At 39.4% G+C, this 26,667-nt stretch overlaps 2 protein-coding genes across 4 annotated transcripts; both read right to left on the bottom strand.

The window, feature by feature from the left end:
• Nucleotides 1–3,382: 3,382 nt before the first annotated feature.
• On the bottom strand, nucleotides 3,383–7,448 carry LOC110188313 (uncharacterized). Its single transcript, XM_020958021.2, has 3 exons — nucleotides 6,185–7,448; nucleotides 5,796–6,119; nucleotides 3,383–5,731 (listed from the first exon to the last, which is right to left on the bottom strand). Exons 1-3 carry the CDS (start codon nucleotides 6,493–6,495, stop codon nucleotides 3,475–3,477), a joined length of 2,892 nt encoding a protein of 963 aa, XP_020813680.2. The 5' UTR covers nucleotides 6,496–7,448; the 3' UTR covers nucleotides 3,383–3,474.
• Nucleotides 7,449–7,765: 317 nt separating this feature from the next.
• On the bottom strand, nucleotides 7,766–13,198 carry Hrb98DE (Heterogeneous nuclear ribonucleoprotein at 98DE). Of its 3 annotated transcripts, XM_020958088.2 has the most exons (6): nucleotides 12,978–13,198; nucleotides 12,341–12,818; nucleotides 10,730–10,911; nucleotides 10,358–10,658; nucleotides 9,986–10,093; nucleotides 8,492–9,588 (listed from the first exon to the last, which is right to left on the bottom strand). In XM_020958088.2, exons 1-5 carry the CDS (start codon nucleotides 13,026–13,028, stop codon nucleotides 10,020–10,022), a joined length of 1,086 nt encoding a protein of 361 aa, XP_020813747.2. In that variant the 5' UTR covers nucleotides 13,029–13,198; the 3' UTR covers nucleotides 8,492–9,588; nucleotides 9,986–10,019. The 3 variants fall into 3 exon arrangements, 2 of the variants coding, with proteins under 2 accessions (XP_020813747.2, XP_020813746.2); XR_015271450.1 differs by lacking the exon at nucleotides 8,492–9,588 and adding an exon at nucleotides 7,766–8,105 and having other exon boundaries at nucleotides 10,358–10,911; XM_020958087.2 differs by lacking the exon at nucleotides 9,986–10,093.
• Nucleotides 13,199–26,667: the final 13,469 nt, after the last annotated feature.

Raw genomic sequence — 26,667 nt, 5'->3', positions numbered from 1 at the left:
TTTAAATTTCAAAACGTGGTATGCAGATTTGTTAGCGCTGTAAAAAATAACACAGAACAGCTTTCCGAATTGAAATTGATGCATTTTTGGCTTAATTATCATGTTTGAAAAATACTGATTATTTAAAAAAATTGCAGGTTTTTATACCTTTTTTCTGACAATTATAATTTTAATCAGAAGCTTTTAACAGCATCAACAAACGCAGTATGCAGATTTGTGAGCGCTATAAAAACTAGCACAGAAAAGCTTTCCGATTTGAATTTAATGCACTTTTGGCTTAATTATGATGTTCAAAAAGCACCGATTATTAAAAAAAATTGTATGTTTTTATACCTTTTTGCAGTGTATTAGTAATAATCAGAAGCTTATAACACATCGAAGGAATCATTTCCGACCCTATAAATCATATATATTCTTGATCGGAATGAACAGCTGAATCGATCTATCCGTGTCTAGTGGACAAACACATTTTTGCATTTTTTTCGAAAATTGTAAAAATGATAAGGGGTTACATCCTTAAAATTCGCAAAATTTGACCAAAAACTGAATGTTTTAAATTTCAAAACGTGGTATACAGATTTGTTAGCGCTTTCAAAAATTACACAGAACAGCTTTCCGAATTGAAATTGATGCACTTTTGGCTTAATTATCATGTTTGAAAAATACTGATTATTTAAAAAAATTGCAGGTTTTTATACCTTTTTTCTGACAATTATAATTTTAATCAGAAGCTTTTAACAGCATCAACAAACGCAGGATGCAGATTTGTTAGCGCTATAAAAACTAGCACAGAACAGTTTTCCGAATTGAATTTAATGCATTTTTGGCCTAATTTTGATGTTCGAAAAACACCGATTATTTAAAAATATTGTCTGTTTTTATACCTTTTTGCAGTGTATTAGTATTAATCAGAAGCTTATAACACATTGAAGGATCTTTCCGACCCTATAAATCATATATATTCTTGATCGGAATGAACAGCTGAATCGATCTATCCGTGTCTAGTGGACAAACACATTTTTGCATTTTTTTCGAAAATTGTAAAAATGATAAGGGGTTACATCGTTAAAATTCGCAAAATTCGACTAAAAACTGAATGTTTTAAATTTCAAAACGTGGTAAGCAGATTTGTTAGCGCTTTCAAAAATAACACAGAACAGCTTTCCGAATTGAAATTGATGCATTTTTGACTTAATTATGTTGTTTGAAAAATACTGATTATATAAAAAAATTGCAGGTTTTTATACCTTTTTTCTGACAATTATACTTTTAATCAGAAGCTTTTAACAGCATCAACAAACGCAGTATGCAGATTTGTTAGCGCTTTAAAGACTAGCACAGAACAGTTTTCTGAATTGAATTTAATGCATTTTTTGCCCAATTTTGATGTTCGAAAAACACCGATTATTTAAAAAAATTGTCTGTTTTTATACCTTTTTGCAGTGTATTAGTAATAATCAGAAGCTTATAACACATCGAAGGAATCATTTCCGACCCTATAAATCATATATATTCTTGATCGGAATGAACAGCTGAATCGATCTATCCGTGTCTAGTGGACAAACACATTTTTGCATTTTTTTCGAAAATTGTAAAAATGATAAGGGGTTACATCGTTAAAATTCGCAAAATTCGACTAAAAACTGAATGTTTTAATTTTCAAAACTTGGTATGCAGATTTGTTAGCGCTTTCAAAAATAACACAGAACAGCGTTCCGAAATGAATTTGATGCATTTTTGACTTAATTATGATGTTTGAAAAACACTGATTATTTAAAAAAATTGCAGGTTTTTATACCTTTTTTCTGACAATTATAATTTTAATCAGAAGCTTTTAACAGCATCAACAAACGCAGTATGCAGATTTGTGAGCGCTATAAAAACTAGCACAGAAAAGCTTTCCGATTTGAATTTAATGCATTTTTGGCTTAATTATGATGTTCGAAAAGCACCGATTATTAAAAAAAATTGTATTTTTTTATACCTTTTTGCAGTGTATTAGTATTAATCAGAAGCTTATAACACATTGAAGGAATCATTTCCGACCCTATAAATCATATATATTCTTGATCGGAATGAACAGCTGAATCGATCTATCCGTGTCTGGTGGACAAACACATTTTTGCATTTTTTTCGAAAATTGTAAAAATGATAAATTGTAAAATGATGAAATTCGAAAAATTCGACTAAAAACTGAATGTTTTAAATTTCAAAACGTGGTATGCAGATTTGTTAGCGCTTTCAAAAATAACACAGAACAGCTTTCCGAATTGAAATTGATGCATTTTTGGCTTAATTATGATGTTTGAAAAATACTGATTATTTAAAAAAATTGCAGGTTTTTATACCTTTTTTCTGACAATTATACTTTTAATCAGAAGCTTTTAACAGCATCAACAAACGCAGTATGCAGATTTGTGAGCGCTATAAAAACTAGCACAGAAAAGCTTTCCGATTTGAATTTAATGCATTTTTGGCTTAATTATGATGTTCGAAAAGCACCGATTATTAAAAAAAATTGTATTTTTTTATACCTTTTTGCAGTGTATTAGTATTAATCAGAAGCTTATAACACATTGAAGGAATCATTTCCGACCCTATAAATCATATATATTCTTGATCGGAATGAACAGCTGAATCGATCTATCCGTGTCTAGTGGACAAACACATTTTTGCATTTTTTTCGAAAATTGTAAAAATGATAAGGCGTTACATCGTTAAAATTCGAAAAATTCGACTAAAAACTGAATGTTTTAAATTTCAAAACGTGGTATGCAGATTTGTTAGCGCTTTCAAAAATAACACAGCACAGCTCTCCGAATTGAAATTGATGCATTTTTGACTTAATTATGATTTTTGAAAAACACTGATTATTTAAAAAAATTGCAGGTTTTTATACCTTTTTTCTGACAATTATAATTTTAATCAGAAGCTTTTAACAGCATCAACAAACGCAGTATGCAGATTTGTTAGCGCTATAAAAATTAGCACAGAACAGCTTTCCTATTTGTATTTAATGCATTTTTTGCTTAATTATGATGTTCGAAAAACACCGATTATTTAAAAAAATTGTCTGTTTTTATACCTTTTTGCAGTGTATTAGTGTTCATCAGAAGCTTATAACACATCGAAGGAATCATTTCCGACCCTATAAATCATATATATTCTTGATCGGAATGAACAGCTGAATCGATCTATCCGTGTCTAGTGGAAAGACACATTTTTTAAATTTATTTTCTTTTATAAGCATATATAATTAGTACAATATATTAAGCTTAACATTCTAGCAAAAGCTTATTCTAAGCCGATCTAGTTTGTTGCCTATGTCCTGCGTTTTTCATTTGAGAGAGATAATTCCCCGAGAATTATCACACAAATAAGATACTTTTAAATGCAATCAATATTTTATTGTACATAAACACATATTTACAATAGATTCTTGTAATTTCGATAAGGTTTTATTTGAAAATATTCCTACTTTTCGATGGTGTTTTGCAGGCGGGTTTTTTGGTATTCCATGTTCGTGTCCAGGTGCTTGGTTAAGGTGTTATACCACTCGTTCATGTGGCTGGAGATGATGTTGATGAAGCGAGAGACCTTGGTTTTAACGGTGCTTACAAGGCTTTTAGATAGAGACGTAATAGTGTGATCCTTGTTTGTGGTCGGTGTGTTCCTGCTAATCTTCATAATCTTGGACTCTGTTTCTTCCTTCTGCTGGGTTGAGTCCTTCTGTTCAGCACCATCCACTTTGTACTCGTAGAAGGAGTACCTTCCCAGAGGCAGCATTTCATCGCCATCTGCCTTATCGATCGCATTCGATCGCATTTGCTCCAATGAATTGGTCAGGGGAACAGCTCGACGTCTTCTCATTGCTGGCAGATCCCACCAAGAGGTGATCCCCTCATCGGCTGGCTTCTCTGGTAATTTTTTCGGCAAAGAAGAGGTTCCTTCCTTGGCTCCAAATATGTTCAAGCCGGGTGTTGTTTTTGCCGAATTGCTAGAATCCAAAGATGCCTCTCGGATAGCTTCATCACCCAGGGAGAACTCGTGCTCATGCTCGCTGATGTGGCTGAGGAAGTGCTTGCCCAACTCCTTTTGTGCCTGCAGAAAATCATTGGCCACATGACCTAGTTTAGAGTGACGCCTTCTGGCAGTTGGCACGGGTTCCACATCCTCTTCGGCCTCTTCCATGGGTTTCGATTTGGCTGGACCACTCTTCGCCATGGTAGCCTTGTTGGAAAAGGGTTCAGGAAAGAGCAGGGAGTTTAAGGTGGCTCCTAGATTCAATCTCTTGTTCGGCCTTGGAGCAGGCAGCGCCTCGAAGAACTCTGTGGGCAAAAGACGCAGCTTGCCACGACCCTCACTTGGCTCCTGTTCCTGTTCCGGCTCCTGTTCGTCATCCCTTTGCGCTGGCATTTGAATAATCTTCAGCTGACTCTTGGCCTTGGACTTACGCTTCTTAGGCACTACGGGCTCAGCTTCCTGCTCAGTGTCTTCGCCATCCACACTCTCTATATGCTTCAGGTGGACATCACCCTCTGGGAGGCGGGTATAGGTGGGTGGCTCTTCTGGCTGTTCTCCCAGTCGCTTAAAGAACTTTTCCTCATCGAACTCGTCAAAATCAAACAGGGGCTTGCTCTTCCTTTCCGGTTTACGTATCTCCGTGATCTTCTTGGTCAAAGCTGTTTTCTTGCCATTTCGGTTGTAGAAGAAGGGGCCAGAGTAGCTGGAAGTGTCTCGCCTGGCTCGCTTCTGGCTCATGTCGCTGGTTTCCTTGAGGACATGATGCAACCAGGCCATTGCTTCATGGGGCTTCACCGATTGAGACTTGCCATCCTCCGTTTCCCTCTTTGAGGCATTTGCTTCCTTGAAGTGCTGAAGCAGACGCTCTAGGAGTGCATCCAGGCTCTCCTCCTTATCCGGAACAAAGCGTCGATTCCGGTTGATCGAACTCTGAACCGATCCCCTAGCCACGGCTGTCTCCTCGATCAGACGCTGAAGTAAACGATCCGCAGAACTGTAGCGGGAACGCCGCTTATCCGTGGAGGATTCACCGCTCGACTCGCCCGCCTCAACCTCCGTGAACTGGCAGTGCTCCAGATTAACGTCTGGCAGAACCCAGAAGCCCACCGACATGCTGGGAGTGATTAACTGGAGTGGCTTGCTCGCATCATGGGCCTTGATCAAGGGCGGCAGTGTGGAGTTGACATGCAATCGGACATTGTTTAACTGCACCCTCTGGTCCAGCCCGGTAAGCACAAACTGCCAGATCTCGCTGCTGCTCAGGCTACTGGCACTTCGCACCGTAATCGTGGTGGGTTGCTCCTCCGTGTTGACCACCATAAAGGCCAGGCCACCGGATACGGCATTGGCACAGTGTGTGTATAGTTTATTGCTCGGAGCGAAGACATTGAGAGGACGTGCGGGGAACACCCTTGAGCCCATAACCTTCTTAAATACGGCCGTCACATACATACTGAAGTTGGGGCGCTCAAAGTCCTCCAGGGTCATCCGCTTGAAGAGCACATCAAAGCCACTGCTGGCCGCATCTCCCAGGGTCTGGGCCCAGCGCAGGGCATCCGTGGTCTCGTCGCCCACCAGTCGTTGCGAGGATCGCTCTTCAGGCAAAGACAGCCACAGGGGCACAGCCTGCTGCTGCAGGACTCGCAGAGCGGGGTCGCTGTCGTATAGGTAACTGCCCAGACTAGACTTGGGCAGCATGTTGACAGGCCTGGCAAATAATTAGAAGTTAAAGAAAGTCTTCTATTATGGGAAGTATCCCTAAAAGCACATACTGCGTCCAGCCAAAGGCTGTATTCAGATCCTTGGATATATCCACATATCTCTTTGTTTCATCCGCACTGCTACCAGCCGAAATATCGGCTCCCATTAGCCGCCAGTCGTCCACATATGGCTTGAAGGTATCCGTCATCAGTTTAAGGGTGCGCAGCTCCTGTACATAATCCTTGGCCCTCGAGGTGCCAAAGTCTGTGCCCAGCTGCCAGATGCAGTCGGTGATGCCCACCATGTAGGAGGTATTCAGAATCTTCAGCGTATGCATTGAGTCCCACTCGTCGGGGGCATATGGCACCGGGATGATCATGGTCCAGTTGACGGCACTTTGAGAAGGAAACTTTAGATGAGAAGGGATGCAGGGTAGAAGAACCGGAATTCCTTGACTTACCGCGTCCAGCGATTGAAGCCCTTCCAGATAATCTTTGTGGGATTCCGCAGTCTTGTCGGTGCATTGCTGGCAAAGTAGAAATCGCCAATGAACTTAATGTGTGCATCCCCCAGCAGATTGGCCAAATTGGTCACGGCTTTGCGATTCTTTCCATCCAGGGCATCGTACAGATCCTCTGGACGAACGGCAAAACTAACAAACTTCTCGTTCACATCGTTGTAGGGACGATTCACATTCAGCTGGACCAGGGTGTCAGCACGGCACACCACCGCCAGTCCCAGCAGCACCACAGCCACGCGCAGATACCACATTTTGTAAGCTTTAGTCCAGAGTTTGAGATTCGGATGGGAAAGACCGGAGACCTGCCAGTTGCTCGCTGGCTCCAATACTGGCCGGAGCACTACGACGACCCCAGTATAAATAAACTCCCCCGGCTGCCGTCGGATTCCGCTGATCTCGGCAGTTCTTTTCCGCTGAGCTCTGCCCTCGATGTACTGACCTTTTTGCGCAGCACCACCGACGTAACCCAAACCCAAAAACTGGGCCGTGGGTTGGAATGCTTCGTTTATCAATGAACCAGGTAAGCTGACCTACTAAGGTTGGGGTTAGACCACGGAGGCCATATTCTTAGGCATCCTCGACCACGGTCGAGCGTCGTTAGAAGACAAACCTGAGTTCTGTAGACTTGCCTTGACCACCAGCAGTTAGTAGAATTTTCCAATTATTTTAATTTTTTGTTTCTTAGCAAGGTGAAAAGTATACAATTACTATATTAAGGGATTCAAATTATTAGACACGTACAAGAAGACCACAAATATTAATTACGCTCTGTTGGAACTGATTTTACTAAGCCAACATTATGATAGTGATATATTACATACTAAGGTTATATAGAACTTTAGACAGGGTATTTTAATTTTAGTCTAAAGCCTACAACGCATTAAGGATTCATTTTCGACCCTTTAAATTATATATATTCTTATCAGCATTAAAAGCCAAGTCCTTCTAGACCTACCCGCTATAAATATAAATTATATCCATTTTTCAAAATTTTGTAAGGCGCTACATCGTTAAAATTGTAAAAATTAATTTAAAAAGGATGTAAACTCAATAAAAATTCACACGGAAAATCTTCCGATTTGAAACAAACTATTTTTGAACTTAGTTCAGGTTAATTTTCGAAAAAAATAAAACAATCATATATTGACCGATCGAGTTTAAAAAAGCAAATATTTCTTATTTTGCGGGCTTATGTTGAAAAAAGTAATAAATTCCATATCCCCATAAATATCCTTAATAATTAACAAGAAATGATTATTGTACATTATTTAAAATACATTTTTTTTTAACATATGTATATCAAGTTAACTAAATATTCTAAATGTTTATATTTTTTATAGTAATTGTGTTCTTTAAATAAATATATTTTAAAGATCCCGCGCTAGTTTAAATTCCATAATTCCACTAGCTCCACCTACACAACGGAATATGGAAACAAGTGCCGGGCTTGTGTGTACACACTGGCGCGCCTTTTGAATTTTAAAACAAAGACCCAAAACCCAGTTCATAAACGTTTTTAAATTTCTCTTCATTCTTTTTATTAAAATCGGTAAAGAAAATCAAGTTAAAATAAATAAAGAAAAAAGTTAGGTGTATATTTTAACGGTTTTGGTGGGTAACCGATAACCGCTGCACTTCGGGGCTCCGTGAACGCGCGTTGATCACCACCTGGAAATGACAACAATGGCCAAAGTTGTGTGCTCTACTTACCCCCTTCAGAGAGACTGGAGGACTGGACCGAAGAACCGTCGAGTCCCACCGGCCAGGTGCTGTGTGTTGCAAGTGCGGAGCTGAGGTCCGTGGCTGCGTAAGTAGTAGCTACTCTCTCTCTCTCATCGCATCGCATACTTTTCACAGCCGACTTGCAACGGAAATTACAATAATATATACGTTTGTGGTAAATGTGATAGGGGCGTACAGGTTGGTGTTGGGCAATTCAATTAAATTCAAATAATCGGGGGGAAACAAAACCTGTTGACCGGTTTTAAAAGGGAGTAACAAGATAGTCCCGCCCATAATAATTGCTACGATGGGAACAAAACACAATTGCTTTTGGCTGGCTTTTGGACTACGTCCTACTTGCTGGCTGCTGGCTACTTGCCTCGCTACTTGCCTCCTTTAATCCTTTTGCCTGATCGCTCCTCCTGCTTCTGCTTTTGTTGATGCTGCTGCTACAATTACAAAACTACAGGGCTGTGACTACATAGATTTTGGGATCAAATTGATAGCAACAACACTCGGGTTGTGTATGTTTTGAATCTTGTATTTTTCGCTACATTAAAATGTAAATTTTGTTAAATATATATAATTACGCTGACTGACCTCAGACAACTGCGTGTACAGACTGATTGCTAAAAGGTAAAGATTACATTAAGTGGTGTTTCGTTAAATCTAAGACAGCGGGTATAAGAAGTTAGTTCCGTGTCGGAAGTAAGTAACTCCACACACACGGTCAAGGTTCGCTTGGAACTTGAATTGTAAATATTAAGTCTAGGGCAGCGTGCGGCAGCTGAAAATGGCCGCAACGCTCTACTCGATTTAAAATTATGAGAACTTATTCTAGTTGAAAGTCGTAATAAGTAATACATGTTTCTTTTTTTATATAAATTGTGTGGTTCTGCGCATTGATTATCAGAAAATTACCAGCGGCCTCCGGACTGGAGCTGCTTTCTACAATCAAATTAAACTTGTCTCTCGGCTGCCGCTTTGAAATTTTACATACAACTGATTCATTTATGGCTTGGGGTGGTTGGTGTGGAAATACAAATGTTTAGCTTTTGGGCTTTATCGCAAATTACAATGTTACTTAAGTTGCTCGGTTGCTACAATCATGTGAAATTAAATTAACAATTCTATGGATACTGGATATAGAGTTTCGATGCGCCTTAACAATCAATCACCATGTGCAAACACAAATCGAATGGAATCCTGGCCAGCTGCTGTTGCTGTGTACGTGTACTGCTTGCTTGCTGCTCGCTGCTAGCTGTGTGCGATCTGAGATCTCTCTCTGTCTCTGAACGATCTGTTAGTAGTCTGCTTATCTCACACACACACACTGCTCTGTACTGTACTGGACTGCACTGGTATGGTCTGGTCTGGTCTGGCTTGGTTTTGGTACTGATCTCCCTCTCTGTTCTCTGTTCTACTCCAAGTCTGAACCACGACTGCACTGCACTGATCCTGATTCACTCCCTCTTCTGTCATGTTTGGTATGGTTTTGTGGTGCTCGGAAAACTTCTTATGTCTATGAACGTGCGTTCATACTCGTTATTGATCATTGAATTGCGTATCGTTTACTTGACTTTGATATTTGGGCTTATACTGAGCGACTTTTACATTATCACCTATAAAATGTCGATAAATGAGAAACGTTATTTAAAAACAATTGGTATGCAAAAAGGGGGATTCTTAATTGGTTGGTTGGTTGTAGGTTTGTTCTCTAAATATGTTTAGAAACTAAATACGTAAGGCTTAATTGGGGTTGTAGTTGTTGTTGTTGTTGAGTAGGGTGGGTCGGACTGTCTTAGCCATGTTTGCTTTTCAGTCCCAGAGATGCTGTTACAAACTACTACAAAGGAACTGCCGATAAGGGCGCTAGTTCATAAAAAAAATTAACAAAAAATGTTTTCAAATCAAACAAAGGGTTAATTAATGGTCATACAGGGTTGGATTAGTGTTTGGTTAAGTAGTCTGCCTTCGCCTTAACTAAGGTAATTTATGGTGGTTATGGTAATGTCTCACCTCGTCTGGTATCTCATCACTCTCTCTCTCTGTCTCAATATCTGCGGTTGTTGCCACTGTTATTGAAGCCCTGATTGTTGCCGCCATAGTTGCCTTGGTTGCCACCGCCTAAAAAAAAATCAGGATCGTTTAGAACAAATCCACTTTCTTTCTACTAATCACTAAGTCCACACTAGTGGATTCTAATGGCTGGCTATTATAACTTTGGCTGCACCTCAAGACGTACTTGGGCACGATCTTTCATACGCTTAAAAAAGCGTTGGCCAGCGTTAAGGTTTTATCTACGTTCTAACAGTTAAGTGTCAGGGTACTGTGTCTCGTTATCTTGGAGCTGTTCATAGATTCTTTGCTGTTGCTACTGCTGTCACTTACCTGCTTTGTTGTAGTTACCGCCTCCTCCCTGGTATGGCTGCATGCGGTTGTTGTTAAAGTTTCCACCGCCACGCTGCGGTCCGCCGCCGTAGCTCTGCTGGTAGCCACCAAAGTCATTGCCACCGCCGTTCCAGTTGGAGCCACCGCCGAAGTTGCCACCGCCATTGCCATTATCCCAGGGACCCATGTTGTTGCCCCAGCTGTTGTTACCACCGCCATAGCCGCCGCCGCCACCGCCAAAGCTATTGTTGCCCCAGTTGTCGTTGCCCCCACGGTTATTTCCCCAATTGCCACCGCCATTCTGCAACGTCAAGTGACCAGAGACCGTATTAAAATCACTTTTCATTTGAAAGGTCATCTGACAGTACTTACCCAATTGCCACCTCCGTTCTGGTTGCCATACTGACCGCCACCACCGCCCATATTGCCACGATTGCCACCGGGACGGCCACCCTGACCGCGTCCACCGCCGCCGCCTCCCTGCATGTCATTCTGCTTGGGCAAGGCCTTCTTCACGTCAACCATTTTGCCATTAAGCTGATGTTGCTTTTGCACTGCAAAAAGAGGAAAAAGTAAACTAAATTATTAGGCCCAGAATTAAATTAATTAGCCCCGGAGGCGTACGTTGAGATAGTAGTGTGCCAAATACTCTTTCATCGTTGGTGCACAAGAGCAGCACCAACAACAACGATATAATACTGGCTGGGATTTCATCTTACAGTCACAAACGCCGCACAAGCACATCAAGCATTGCTGTGCGGAGCTGGGACTGTGGACCATAATAGAATTTACTCAATATGCATTTGTAACGAGGCTGCGTGTTACACTGAATTGGTTTTTAATTATACATTCGCATAACATAGCGTAAGCCGACGCTCTAATTGATCTCACAGCATTTTAAGGAAAACTAACCAGGCATGGGAATCAAGCCCGTCAATTTGTCAGTACTGTGAAAGCAGACCTTTCATTGTCTGATTAACCTATCCAGAAATATAGTGTGCCATATACTTTTTCATCGTTGGAGCACAAGAGCAGCACCAACAACAATGATATAATACTGGCTGGAATTTCATCTTACAGTCACAAACGCCGCATGAGCACATCGAGCATTGCTATGCGGAGCTGGGACTGTGGAACGTAATTTCAATTGATTTCAAACTGAAGATATCTGTTAAAATTTATATCTATATATATACAATACGCTCTTTCTGGTCTTAAGGCAACTTCGCATAACTACCGGATTGTATTTGGAATTGTAACGAGGCTGCGTGTTACACTGAGTTGGATTTTAATTATACATTCGCATAACATAGCGTAAGCCGACGCTCTAATTTATCTCACAGCATTTTAAGGAAAACTAACCAGGCATGGGGATCAAGCCTCTCAATTTGTCAGTACTGTGAAGGTAGCAAAAGGGTTCGTGTTCGATTGACCTATCCAGAAATATAGTGTGCCATATACTTTTTCATCGTCGGAGCACAACAGGAGCACCAACAACAATGATATAATACTGGCTGGGATTTCATCTTACAGTCACAAACGCCGCATGAGCACATCGAGCATTGCTATGCGGAGCTGGGACTGTGGATCTTGATTAAATGTTCTGATTTTGACTTTGTAACGAGGCTGCGTGTTACACTGAATTGGATTTTAAATACATTCGCATAACATAGCGTAAGCCGACGCTTTCATTCATCTCACAGCATTTTAAGGGAAACTGCTGGGGCCTGGGAATGAAGCCCCGCAATTTGTCAGTACTGTGTGTGAAGGTACAGGGGTTGTTTTAGGCGGAGGCCACTGTGGCACATACCTTTTCATCGGCAATACATGCGGGGTGACTAGCCAACAAAGATATAATATAAGCCGGGTTACTCTGACAGTCGCAAACGCCGCACGAGCACATCGAGCATCGCTGTGCGGAGCTGGGACTGTGTATACACAGGGTATCCATAACTTACAATAAATCCCAATCCCACTACTTACACACAACTTTGTCCACGGGATCGTAGTCATCGAACTCCACGAAGGCGAACCCGCGCTTCTTGCCTGTCTCCTTGTCCATCACGATGTTGATGTCCACAATGTTTCCAAAGTGCTGGAAATAGTCGCGTATGCTCTGCTCGTCATGGTCGTCCTTAAGAGCTCCCACAAACAGTTTCTTTACGGTGGCTCCGGCATTGGGCGAGTCAATCTCTTGGCGGGGCACAGCCCTCTTGGGCTCCACCACGCGGCCATCAATTTTGTGCGGACGCGACTTCTGAGCCTCATCAATCATGCTCGAGTGAGAGTAGGTGATGAAGCCGAAACCGCGAGAACGCTTTGTGCGCGGATCCTTCATAACCACCACATCCACGATATTGCCCCATTTCTCAAAGTGCGCCTTCAGATTCTCGTCTGTAGTGCGGTAGTCCAGGCCACCAATAAACAGTTTGCGCATATGCTCCGGCTCGGTGATGGAATCCTGCGGGGAAACAGAAAATATTGATTTTCATCAGTGACTCCAAACCTAACCTCACTATAGCCAAGCGAGACACATGCGTAATTTTCAAAATGGCGACCGGTGAGACACCCGGGCCCACCATAGCGAATTTTCAACCTCAATTTACTTCTTTCTACTTACGTCATCGTGGCCGTTGGAGTTTCCATTTTGGTTGTCGTTGTGTCCGCCCATGCTACTACTTGTTATTAAAAACTAGTTTAATTGTATATTGTTCTAGTTAAAATAGAAAGTTTTGCTGACGCACACGCGTTTGAGTGAAAAAGCAACGAAGTGTGACCGAAATATGTGTGTCTGTTTTAGGGCGCTGTATAAAATCCACTATGGTTGCCTTTCTCCTTCTTTATGATTTGGTCACACTTTCAATCGTTGCTGTACGGCCCGGTAAATTTACAACAATTTTAACTTATTTTAATTAAAATTATAAATCAAAAAAATATATTGAATTTCCCTTATATTGTAATTTGTAACATATATTTTTTTATCAGCTTTAACAGCCTAGTCAATCTTTCAACCTGCCCGTCTTTAATTTTCAAGCTAGCAGAATGAAACTTTGCGCATTTAGGACACTGATGGGCAGCACTTTTGAAGGCCAACTTCCTCTGACTGCCGACAGAGGTCGCCATTGTCTAAGGGCGGTAATTTTCAAAACTTGGAATCAATTTTCAGATTTCAATAATAGAATGCTGCATTTTAAATTTAATTTATTAATATTCAGAGAAAAGAACATAACAAAAATGATGTTGTGTTTAGTTTGTTTATAATGAAGTGTTTTATTATCTATAATACAAGCTAACTTCGGCACGAAAGTTTGTAAACCTTTGCGGCTTCATCATGCAAATTATCATAGCTTAGCCAACAAATTAGTAATTTTAATAGGGACAGCATTTAAATGCTAGTTTTCATTAGGTTAACAAAATAATTAATTAAATTATTTAATAAGTATAGAAAAAATATTGAAAATTATTCATTCCCATAAGCCAGGTAAATCAATAGAGATAATATTAAGTACTTATTTGTTTGTCAAATCTAAACAATAAATATATATGTAACTACATATGCAAAATTCTTAATAAATAAGACAAGCTGAGCTGTAGAGAAATATAAACATAAATAGCTAATATGATTTTTTACTGCCAGACGAAGATTACATTTGAGCTATCTTTTCCTAAATGTAATTCTCTTGTTAGAGCGGCAAAGCCCACTTTACGTGCATCAATAATAAGAGTTCATTTGTAGTTGTATTGTTATTTTTCTTTATTTACGCCCATTAAATTGTACCATATAAATGGCATATCTCTGGTTTATTTCCATTTGCCTTTGTTTTTTGTATGCATATCAGCAGTCGGCCGCCTTTTTGCAGTTCAGTGGCCAGCGCTCAAGGAATTACGCCTCCGGTTGTCCTGTGCCTACGCGAGGAAATTTGTCCTGCAGGCAGCGACTTTTTCAGCTCATTGAATTGGCCGGGAGGAGAGTCCAGGTCAAGATTTCTCCCCCGGTTTAAGGATGCAAAGGGAGCTCGGGGAGCACGTTTAACAGCAACCACGTGACGGCAACGTAATCTAAAGCCACATCATCATTAAATATTTACACTACATTATAATTCTCGTTCTTTTCTTGCGCGACTCGTGTCCCACTCACATGTTCACTCGAAGGAAAAGGTTGTAAATATTGTATGGAATTTTTCAGTGTTGGCAATGTTTTAATATTTTAAATAAATTAAAAGTTAAAGACTGTTTTTAAATTGTTAAACGTTTTTGTTTTAAATTTTAAAATCAATTCAAAAGATGTTTTTACGTTCCAGATTGGCAAGATATCTTTGTATACTTTTGCATTAAATAGTTTTACCCTTTTCCATGTGCAATTCCGGAATTCGAACTATTTTTCCTAGTGTACCCAGAGTGAGATAGAGATAGAGAAATGATAAAAGCATGAAAACGAAGAAGGCTCACGACAAAAGGACGAAGAAAGAGTCGGCTCTGGCGACACAACCGCAACATTCAATTAAACGTAATGTGTTGTTTGTTGTCCCTTGAAGGACAGGTTGAGCCTACGCCCCCTTCTTTCCGGTGGACCCAAACCCCGCCGTTTCTTGATAATAAATGTAAACTTTTCACTTGAAAAATTCACGGCGCGCATAAAGAAGGAAATAAAATGAGATGTCTACGGATAATACAGAATTGCTCTGGGTCTGGGTCTGGGTCAAGTCAAATATCACAAGAGAAATCCATTAACCTGTGTCTCATCTCGGTTCGTTCTCTTACTGGTTCTCTTACCCTTGAATTACTTTCGTGTTCGGCTTATCTTAGGGGTTTTCTTTTTAAAGAAAAGTAATAGAGGGAGACTCCTTAAAGTAATTTGCCAAGTTTAAGGGCTCCGCCTGCAAGTAGGCAACACTTTATTGCCGCTTGACTCAACAACTTGGAAAAAATGCAACAATATATAGCATATGCACAGGCACACCCATTGTGCACCTGCCAGCACTTGAAAGAGGAGGAAAAAAAATAACAACCACAAGGACAACAACTGCGGTAACAGAGTTTAGTTTTCTATAGGCCGGAAGTTGGCCGGGCATATAAAAGGCTTTCCGCTGCTTTCCTGCGAAATGTTGCATTTCAAGCATGCCCGGACATGAGCAGCCAACAATATGCACACCAGAGCAGTGCATCAACTGAGCCAGAAGCGTCTGAAGGATCTCCGGGCACAATGAACTTCAAGAGAATCCTTAATTCCGACAGACAGACACACTGACTTGAACGTGTGTGTAAGGTTAACTTTAAGGGGAAAGGAAATTAGAATGGTTTCCAACATTTCCACTGAATTAATTTAAATAATACTGGAATCTAATAATAATTGGAATAAATCTTGTAGGAAGAAAATACTGTTCACTGCATTTCTGCCTACAGCCTTCAGCTTTCAGTTCTCGGGCAGTGGGAAATCCTTTGCTAGGCTCTGTCCAAGCACATCGCAGGATCAAATCCAAAAGACCTGCTTCAGAAAAGTGGACAGACTGATGGGGATGTGGCTGGGGTTGCGGAGGGGCTGTGTGCACAAAAGGCGGTTGAGAATTGATTTCCTGTTTAGACATTTAGGCCGATTCGGTAACCATTGGGCAAAGTTCAAAGCAAGGTCCGAAGCCACCAGGTGGTGGTGCAGGTGGCCAGAGGGTGGTGCGATGCTGGGACAAAACGCTGCAGCAGATCAAACGGCCAGTGTGGACCTTGAGTCCCTGGCTTATGATAAAGCGTCTCCTTCCATCCGGGGTTAAGTATGTATGTACGTACATCCCTGCCCCATTGTCCACTCTAATCTTATTTATTTGTTTGGATTTCCCGGTAAGCCGAAGCCTGACCGTTAGCCAAATGAAATCGTTTTTTTTTTAACCCTGTATTTGTATTTTTCTAGCTTCCTTTTTCCTGATTTTTATTTTATTTTTGTCTTACTGCTTGTGTGAACAATTTCAATTGATTTTATTTCATTCGCTCTAAGTGGCCGCATGGCATTAATTTAATGTAATGTAATGTTCGATCCGAAACTTATGCAAATGAAACGGCAATTCAATGAAATTTAACAATCTGACGGATTTTTCCTCCACTGGTTCAATTTTATTATATTATTTTATTGGTGTTTTTACACGTGGGGCAAGTGCGGTGAGCTAATGAAATGAGTTTCATTGTATATATAGAGTTATATTATCAGTGATTGTGCGGCTGAAAGAATACTTAATAAAGTGTATCAAACATGTGTTTTGAGTGTAACTACTCTTTCGGACATATGTGCTGTAATTGAGTTAATATTATTAATCAACATTAAATAGTACATATAAATATAATTGTAAGGCTAATAAATTAATGTTGAATAAGTTGCACCGTATTACAATTATATACTACAATTAATTCAGGAAATGCTCCAACTCCAATATCCTTTTAATGGCCTTTACCTCCATGGCCTATCAGGGAAGACGTAATTCTCGAAGCTCCAACACAAGTTGGCAATTTGCAATAAAACACTGTCAGAAATATTATGTATACTTTGGTGCGCCCATCTGCGTTTTGCTCTTCATTTATTTCATTAACTACAAAGGAGAACGAACAATGGGGTGGCGGTGGATTTACTCAGGGGATCGGCTACCTCTCGCACTGCTGAACAAAAACCCGCCACAGGCACTTGGCCAAAAAGTGACAAATTGTTTCAATTCAACAAAAGGCGAAGCTAAAGGAGCAAAAAAAAAAAAAAAAAAAACAAACGAAATGAGTAAGAAGGCAAAAGCACAAAAACCAAAAAAACAATAAAGCCTGCACAATAATGGCCTAGACCGTAAAGATAAGGGGGGTGTGGAGCGTGGCGAGTTTGGATGAAACTGAGCTTTATAACCCTTTTCTGGGCTCACACCCCTTTCTTATTCTACACTGAGAAAAACTTAACTGGGAATTGATAATAGGTTTAATATCTTTAATACTAGTAACTATAATTAAAGAGAAGGATTACAACTATTAGTACAAAGGAGTAGAATGACGAGTAGAAATGATAAATAAGGATGTCGTGTTAGAATAACGAGAATGCATGTAAACAGAGAGACGAGTAAATAAGATAATATTAAAAGGATAACGACGAGTAAAGAGGACGAAAAAACAAGCATCAAAATGAAGATTTAACAATGGTCAAGAAACTAATTCGATGAGAATGTAAATAAGGATAAACCATAGCAGTACCGATATTATTTTTATATTTCAAAACATCTACATTTGATATAAACTAATACCAAAAAAAAAATAGTTGAAGGTAAAAGGATATTTTAATTTTCTTTAATTTTTTTTCTATACATTTAAATTGGTTAAGTATATTTAACATTCATAGGCTTTTGTTAATATTTCTTTGCGTGCAACAATTTTTTGTAATATCCTCTTCCGTTGTTTTCCGCTGTCGTTGTTTTCTTTGTGTCATTAGCCTCCGTGTCCCTGTCCCTGTCCCTGTCCCTGTCTCTGTTCGTGTCCTTTTTATCTGTTGTACATGACATTTTGGCCTTTCTCATAAGTCCCGGACAGGCGAGTAGAAAGCCGGACAAAAGGTAGCAGCTTTCAAGAATGATGATGGCAATTTGCGGCTGATCCTTGCTGCTCTCTGCTCACTCCGATTCTATTAAGTCCTGCTGCTGTATCTAACTTTTCACCAGTATTCATAATTATCTTAGTTGTAACATAAAGCAGGCACAGGAATTTTGACACATTTTTAGGTATTTTGAACTCATCGATTCGCATGGTTATTTGGCATGCAGTTTTGGGCACGCTCAGCAAAAAAGGCCAAGGACTGAACAGTGCTTTAAATGCAATTAAGATTAAGGGAAATCTTACTGCTTGCAATGGCTTACAACCCCCAAAAAGTGCCATATCTGTATGCAAATTTAAAGCGAGCAATAAAAATTGAGTCCTGTTCGTTCGGCAATGGAAATGCAGTTCGGCAGAGCAAATATTTCAGCGTAAGTAAACTACATTAGCAACAGAACCGCACATACAGACAGACACAGAGCTGAAGCTATGCGAAGGTGCTCACCGAAGGGATAAGGGATCGGAGCTAGTTGGCCCTTGGTGTATTTGCCCTGGTGCGTCAGGTGCAGTTCGGTTTGGATTCATCCCAGGCTCATGGCAAGCTAGCCACCTCAATTTATCCGTATTACCCATCCGCCCTGTGAGCCCGAGCTCTCCCTTACCCGTATTTGTATCTGTGCGGTTGACAGCTCCACATTCGTCGCTTCATTTCTGCCAAGAGAGAGAGAGAGAAAAATGGAGGAAAAGTGACCCGAAGAGAGCTGGCCAAAAAATATAAAATAGGTTTGCCGCAGGGCTAAGTGGAAAATGATAGAAAAGGTAATGAGATGTTTGTGCATACGAGATATACGTACTCTTCAGGCAGCTAGAGTACACAGTGAATTACCCTTAATATCAATACTTGTAGATATTTATTGAGTCCTCTACTTTTCCCACTTATGTACTTTGACTCAATAATCAAAGGTTATAATCAAAGTGTCCTTTCTGCGCTACTCAAACATTTGTCTACATTTTGGATTTATAAGTTAAATATTGACAAAAGCCCGAAAGCCACTCACTGGGGCCAAGGAAAGCCAGGGAGCGATGACAAACAAATGCGATTAAAACTTTTGCTGAAGACAAACAAAAAGTTTTAAAGACTTCTGGGACCGCACTCAGGCAGCCGAGCAACAAATTAATGAAATAGTTTTGATGACTTTTCGCTCCATGTCTACGATATTATCCTTTCTCCTCTCACATGTGTGCAATGAGTATAGCTCTCTGTGGGCAATTAATCGAAAGTGTTTGCTGCATAAATCAAGGCGACTTATCCGTGCCAACGAAAAGTATGCAAAGTTATTTGCCAGCCAAGAATGCGGCATGCGCTGTAAGTTATGCAAACTATGCCACAAGGAGCACTTCCTCCGCACCTCCAAGGGTATCACTGTGTGTGTGTGTGTGTGCTGGGTGTTTGATTCAAAATGTGTGTGCGAGTGTGTGTGTGTATGAGTGTGTTCTGTTGGGTAATCAGGCAGCAAGTAGGTCAGCGGCAATCAAAGCCAGAGATCCCACCGAAATGGAAATCAAATTGTATTGTTATTCGTGCCTGCACACTCAGCTAGGGCGCCTTGAGGAACAATTTCTTCCTTCCAAGCCACTGAATACTAGGTATTTATTGCATTCTTGGGTAGTATGTGCGGTTTCAAGAAATTAGTGTAATCACCAGAAGTCATTCAGCCACAAGAAAACACAAAGGAAGTATTAAGAAATCGATAGGGGTCTTAAAACGTCTTAAAATGTGTGTAAAACTATGTTCTGTCTCAGGAAGACTTAAGCCTAATTTTGGACACTTTTAAAATCTCTTCTGATTTCTTGTGCACCTGCAAATGTCTTTGGGTTAAATGTATTCAAACTCTAACAAATACATTTTTTAACAAATTCCATCCATTTCTGACGCATCCCGCTTTTCAGAAATCTTCTGAAGGTTAAAGTTCTTTGGAAAATTTCAAATACATCCTCAATCTGTTTGTCCCCTTTCCATTATTTTACAGAAAATTCCCTTCTTCTACCCAGAAAATTGTTGTACTAAGTTAACCCTAATAACATTTGCTTTTTATAGCACAGGCAGCCCTTGGAGCGCTGAAACACGCCCTAATGCCAATTCAATTTGACTGTTCCTAATTACTATAAAATATCGCGGATATTTAGCATTAATGAGGCCAGTGCGATGGGAGCCGAAACCAATTCCCATTTTCCCCTCTCTCTCTTTCTCTCTCGGGGAAGAAGTTCAAGTACAAGTTTTAATTGAAATTTAAGCACTTAATTTTCCCAAAAAGTAGGCAGAGGGCAAAATGTTAGACACTGCCTGCCTGGGGTAAGAACTCATTGATTGGGGTTGAAGTGGGGGGAATTGGGGTTATATAAATAGGTTACAATCGGGAGGGAGGTGCTGACCCCAAAAGTGAGAGATATACTCTTTGCTGATGATGTCGCGCAATAATTTACACCGGCCATTTCTCTCCCTTCCTTTATTTATGTCCCGCAGATCTCACGTGTTCCTTTTGTTACTTTTGGTCATCGCAATTTTTGGAGCGACTTTGGGGTTCAGTGTTGCCGAATTGGATAGCTTATGGCTATATCGGGAAGCGGGATTTAAACATTATTGGGATTATTCTGTGGTTAATTTAAATATACTGAAGATCCGTTTATGACTTTTAATTGAAATACCCTTGCAGAGTATTATAATTTTACTGAGAAGCTAGCAACTCTGTTTAGGACTCATTTCCGACCCTATAAATCTTATTTCTTCTTGATCAGAATCAACAGTCGAATCGATCCAGACATGTCCGGACAAAAACTAAATTTTCAAATGTTTTTAAAATTTTTTTAATTGCATAAGGGGTTACATCGTTAAAATTGTCAAAATATGATAAACATTTAAAATTTTTAAACTCTAACATGAGTATGCAGATTTATTAACCCAGTAAAAACTAACATAGGAAAGCTTTCCAAATTAAAATTAATGAATCTTTGTCCTAGCTATGAATATATTAAACTTAATCGAACAAATTGTCGTATAATAATTTGAAATTTGAATTTAAAATGAAAAACGATTCATAATACGTTATGCTCTTGTTTTATGCAAATTTGAATTAAATAAATTACCCTTTATGCTTGACCCTTGACAAAAACCTGCACATAGTAAGAACACTTATGTACTTGAAAACATATTAATAAATAACTTTTGAAATAATCACTTACTAGTTAGTAAATTATTTCTATAAAATTTCCTTAATAAGGACGACAACACTGATATGATCCCTGGGCGTGTTCCTTTTGAAATGTTTGCCTTGAGTGAAATATGGCGCAAGTTCATGGGGGATACGACATCAGAATGATGATGATGCCTCTAAGTCGGACGGCGGTGACAACATTGTCGACGTCTATTGCAATCAAGAATTTATGTTTTCAGCGCGCAGTTTGTCTTGACGAAGGAAGGTGGTCCTTCGCCTTCGGGTTCGCCTTCGCCCTCGCCCTCGCCACCGCCAACGCCTTGGGGACTTCTTCCGGGTTCTGAGCCCTCCGGTTCCGGCTGAAAGGGGAATGGGTTTTTGGGCTTTTGAATGACTTTAGTTGGAGTCCCTGTTCGCTTGCTTGGTTAAACGCAATTTAGGTGCATGGCTCAAATTTCCGCTCCGCTATCGCATTACCTTCCTTCACATCTCACTTTGGCCCCCAACTCTTCACCCCAATATTTCCTCCTTTCCAATATATATTTTTATCTATATATGGTTATCCTGTTTGCCAAGTTGTGCAACAATCAGTCGGAATAGCATGTGAGTTGGGTTACCAGTGGGTCGCAGATCATTAACTTTCAACTTGATGTTTGGCCACAACAAATTTTGATCGAATTGCATAAGGGTTTGTCAGAAATTGTATTGAAATTTGTCAAATAAATTTGGTTTTTAACGAGTGTCTGAATACTTTGTAATACAAATTGTGGTATCTGGGAGCTATAAAGAAGGAGAAAGATTTTATTTTTGGTGTAAGCAAACTCTAATGCATAAGCTAGTATATATATAAACTCCTCTGTCTGTTTCATACCGTCTTCACAGCTAAAACATTTCAAGAAAACCACCGAGATAATTCATTAGCTGGCTTTGGGTTTCCCGGGAAACCAATTAGTACCCACCGGGGAGCAGGTCGGACCCATTTCAACTCCACAAAGCCTGGCCTACCGCCTCGAGGTGGCCAGTGGATAATGTGCACTGGGTTTTAGCGGAAAAGTAGACAACGTTTGACTGACACCCAGGCATATTTATGGGTTGGAGTTGGAAGGATTCCGGACACAAAGGGACGACGGGCTGCCCGGTCATGTCAAGTGCAGTGACTGGAGACAGGTGAAACGTTCCCTCATCCAAGACACAAGGAAGCTTCGGACTCGTGGAATGCCTGACGATAAGAGGCACTTGTCTTGGCTGTAATGGATTATTCGACATTTTTCACGTGTGTTCTGCCCTGCGGTTAGCGCTTAACACATCCTGAGAGCCACACGTGGCAAATATTAATTTGCGACCTCCTTTTACCCTACTCCCAAGCGAGCTTTTGGTAAAACAAACTCTTTTCAGTCTATTTTCGGTGTCTTCCCATACATATATTTAATGTGCACTGGGAACACAGGATTATTAAAATTAATACTAAATAATAAAATTACAATTTTCTAGGTTAGTGTTATATTTAATTGGATTTAATATCTTTTAATTAGGTTTTTAGGGATGGAAATAATATCAATTTGGTATGTTAAAGTTAAGCGTTTAGACTAGACTTCAAAAAAATATGTTAATTCTTGTTGAAGTTATATTTATTTTATGAATGAAAGAAGCCTCATAACTAAGGTAATAGATGTTAATTAAATATTTCCTGAAATTTGTATATCCAATAAATATAGTAAATGTTTCTCTCTGTGTATGGGTGCGTTTTGGTGCCGACGATAGTCATGTCAGCTGCCTATAAATAACCCCGTCTTGACATCAAATAATCATGGCGGTGTCAGCTTTGACTACATTTCGTAAAGGCACGACCATGTCCTGTGTAAAATATTACCGCAGGAGGTGAAGTTGTTTGGTTTAATATGCGTGAACTAATTCAAGAACTTCCCAGCTTGTTTTTTTGAGAGCCTTTACTTCGGTTTTGTTACCAAAATCATGGAAAGGTTAGCAATCACTACAACACAGGGGTATTGTATATTTAAAAGCTTTGGTATAGATTAACTTATAGTTGTATTGAAATTATTATTAATATTATACACACAATATTGATCAATTTAATATAATTTTTGTCATCTATATATCTATTACTTAAGGACTTAATAACTAAAACTTAAGACCCAATCTCTTGACACTTCTTCAACTTCTCGGTAATGATAGGAATCTAGAAATTCGGTTTATCATCTCTATCATAGATCCTTGCCCCAAAGCACTTTTCCGTCTCACCCTTGACAACTTTTCGTTCGAATTCTTTTTGTTTGTGTTTGGGCTAACCGAAGAACCAAAAAGAATTTTGCGATTTCCATGCACGTTTTGCATGGCAAAAGGCAGAGCGAAAAAAAAACAACAGTGCCCTGAAAATGGGAAAATTTTCAGGGGGGAAGGTAAAGGTACCTGAGAATAAAACATCAATTTTTATGCGACAATTTATTGCGTTACCTTCGCTTTTCCTCCCTTCCGTTCCGTTTGTCCTTTCCTCTGCAGCTTTCGGCGAGTGGCGAGCGTGTTGGGCACGTGTACTTTGTATTTTGGGCATACCTTTGGGCGTCTGATTACATAACAGAAAATGTCAATGTTTGTCAGCCGGCAGCTATTAGATTAGACAAGGCGGTTACCTCGAACCAGGAGCCAGGAGCCAGGAATAGGTCCCTGTTTCAGTTTCAACTTCCCTGCCACAATTCTAAAAAAAAACCAAAATATAAATATATATATATTGGGACACAGAGAGAAAAAAGAAAAGTTAAGATAAAGAATATATACAAATGACTTTTAACATGACTTTCTTATTAATTTGTATATTTTGTATTTGTTATTGATTGTCTTGGAAATCCTGTTTAAAAGAAACTATATAGAAATGCTGGGATTTTAAGTTTCCGTTTTACTTTTCTGTGTAGTTCTGGTTATTGGTAGATGGAAGATGTTAGGTTGTAGATGTCGTCCGTGTTGACTGTGTGCGAATTGTCTGCTAATCTTTACAAATTTCAGGTGCGCATTTGTTTACGAGCTCGCAATGGCAGTGTTTTAGCCATGACTTCTGGCTAAGCTTGGGCTTTTCCTTTGGCCAGAAAAAAATATAAAAAATAAACAAAAACAAAAAGAGGAGGCGCGGAAAAATACGAAAAGTCAGTGAAGCAGAGAGCCAGCAGCTTGGCCAAGTAATGAAGCATACGCCCCGTAAGCCAATGGAGTTTCAACCACAAGAAAGCAAACTGGTCAGAACAGCGGTGGTATTAAAAATTATCTTGGTTATCTTGAAAGGTTGTTTATTTGTAAATTTAAATAAATAAATAAATAAACTATAAAGAAATTGTTGAGAAATTGAAGTTAAAGTAAAGCTGAAGGTATATCAATTATAATTATAGTTGATGTTTGATTGATTCAAATGTATTTTTCTAATAAATAATTATACTGTTGTTTTAATTACAATTAAATCCTTGCACTATTTTCTCCATGAGTGATTAATTTCTCTCTCTGTTTCTCTCTATCGAAACTCCATACATTCCCCGTGTGAGCCTAATGTTCGACCTGTGAATTCAAATTCTGGCCCCTAAAATACGAGCTTTCAATCAACCGAAGAGGCAGGCCTTCAACCTCGTTCACATGACATCGATATCGCTTCGAGAGTCAAGAATCAAGAATCCGACAATCCGTTTCCAAATAATTGTTTGCACCACCCATTAACACACACCCGCCCAAGGGATTCGTACCCTTCAATGGCATTTTGGAATCGAGTCGAAAACAAAGCCTTTGGCCAGTGGTAAATGAGCGAGACGGACGCGTCACAGTAATCAAGCTTAGATCGGGTCTTGGGCCCATCAGATATGCAATTAATTTGGCCATCAACACACCGCAGGGCGTCGCTTTCAAGTTGAAAATTTAATAATGACTTTAATCCGGCCGTAAAATTGGTAATGAGAGACGGCAATCATAAGGAGAAAATCGTTGATTATGAAATGTGACTGATAGTTAATGAATTTTAGTTTAAATCAAAGACAAAGGCTTATCTTAAGTACAAATATGTGTTTAATTTCCACAATAATTAAGTTCTAGCTCTAATCTATTTCAGTTAAAATCCAAATAGTTTTCCCTTCAATAGAGATAGTTGACATGTTTACAAGTAAATTATTTAATTTATAATTAAAGGAAAGTGTACAACCAGAAAGTGTGCTCTACTGTATGCACATTTTCTGGCTGGTTAAGACTTTTGAAATATTTTGCACTCATTATTTAATACGAAATTCCGCAATCGCACGGCAAAGTGAAAATGCCAGAGACTCACCTCACCTCACTCTTTCCTTATTTTTATTATTAATTTTCTTTGATAACCAAATTTTTGTGGGGCGAAGGTTCAGGTATAAAAAATGATTGCAACTTCCTGGTTAAAACGGGAGTGAAAATTCCAGGCTGCAGGCGCCAATAAATTAAGCTTTATGCGCTAATAGAAAAAAGCGTTTCCACCTGTATGTGGCCCACATATGCAAATTGTTGTGCCTCCCACACACACCCACACAGCCTTTTTCAAGAATACATAAATTACATGCTTAAGCAACAAAGGGAGAATGGCAGAAAAGGTTTCATAAAAATGTATAAAAAAAAGAATAAACTATTTTTCCAACGATTTGCATTGCATGAAAGGAACGCATAAAATGTGGCTGGAAGAGAAAGAATGTAAGGGCGATAGCTGGGAAAAGGTTATGCGGATATTGAAATAAAAATGGAGAAATGCAAGGAGGCAAATGTCGGCTGCATAAACCTGGAGATCTGTGCGATGACGGGGCGTATGCGTAATGCAAGTGGCATAAAGGTTGCCCATATCCTTGTAACTAAGGGCACTTTCCTCGCATCCTTTATGCCAGTGAAACTTTTCACCTTATAAGAGAAGCTCCTAACAGATGCTTTGACAATGGAAAAAAAACTTTGAAATATATTTGATTACGCAAGGCGTTTATATGATAGATTGCGCTGTAATAAGTGTTGAAGTCACAGATATATAGTCAACTATAATTTATTTAATTCCGAACATTATCAAAACTCAAATTGTATTTAAAGTTTAGTATTGAAATACTTCTTTAATATATTTTGCAAGTGAAATTGCATTCTGTTTCTAGTATTTATTTAAATAATAATAATTACCTTCTTTGATAATCTGTAACTTTATTACACAAACTTTTTCCCAGTATTCCAACTGGGAATAAATAAACTTTTAGTTTAAAAAATATACTTTCCTAGTACAGAGTCAATGTAAACTCGAACAAGTTGCTGCCAATTAGGTCCCATCTTCAACTTAATCTCTTGATATTTACCACTTAAAAACCTTCTCCTTCATCAATTTCTCTGAAGGCAAATCACTCAACTTTTCTCACATTTAACAGCCACTTATCAGCACTATAAACCAAGGCAAAAATTGGTGAGAAAAATAATTGAACAGTGCACTTTACACGGCACTTCAAATGTTTTGGCTTTTATACATATTTGAAAACTTTTCAATTCAAGAGGCATTGATTCTTGGCGCAGTTTTGGCCG

Source organism: Drosophila serrata, unplaced genomic scaffold (assembly GCF_035046125.1).
Source record: "Drosophila serrata isolate PLE 108 unplaced genomic scaffold, ASM3504612v1 contig_241, whole genome shotgun sequence".
Taxonomy (NCBI): Eukaryota; Metazoa; Arthropoda; class Insecta; order Diptera; family Drosophilidae; genus Drosophila; species Drosophila serrata.
Note: the sequence above shows the minus strand (reverse complement) of the source record. Positions and strands in the feature narration are given on the sequence as shown.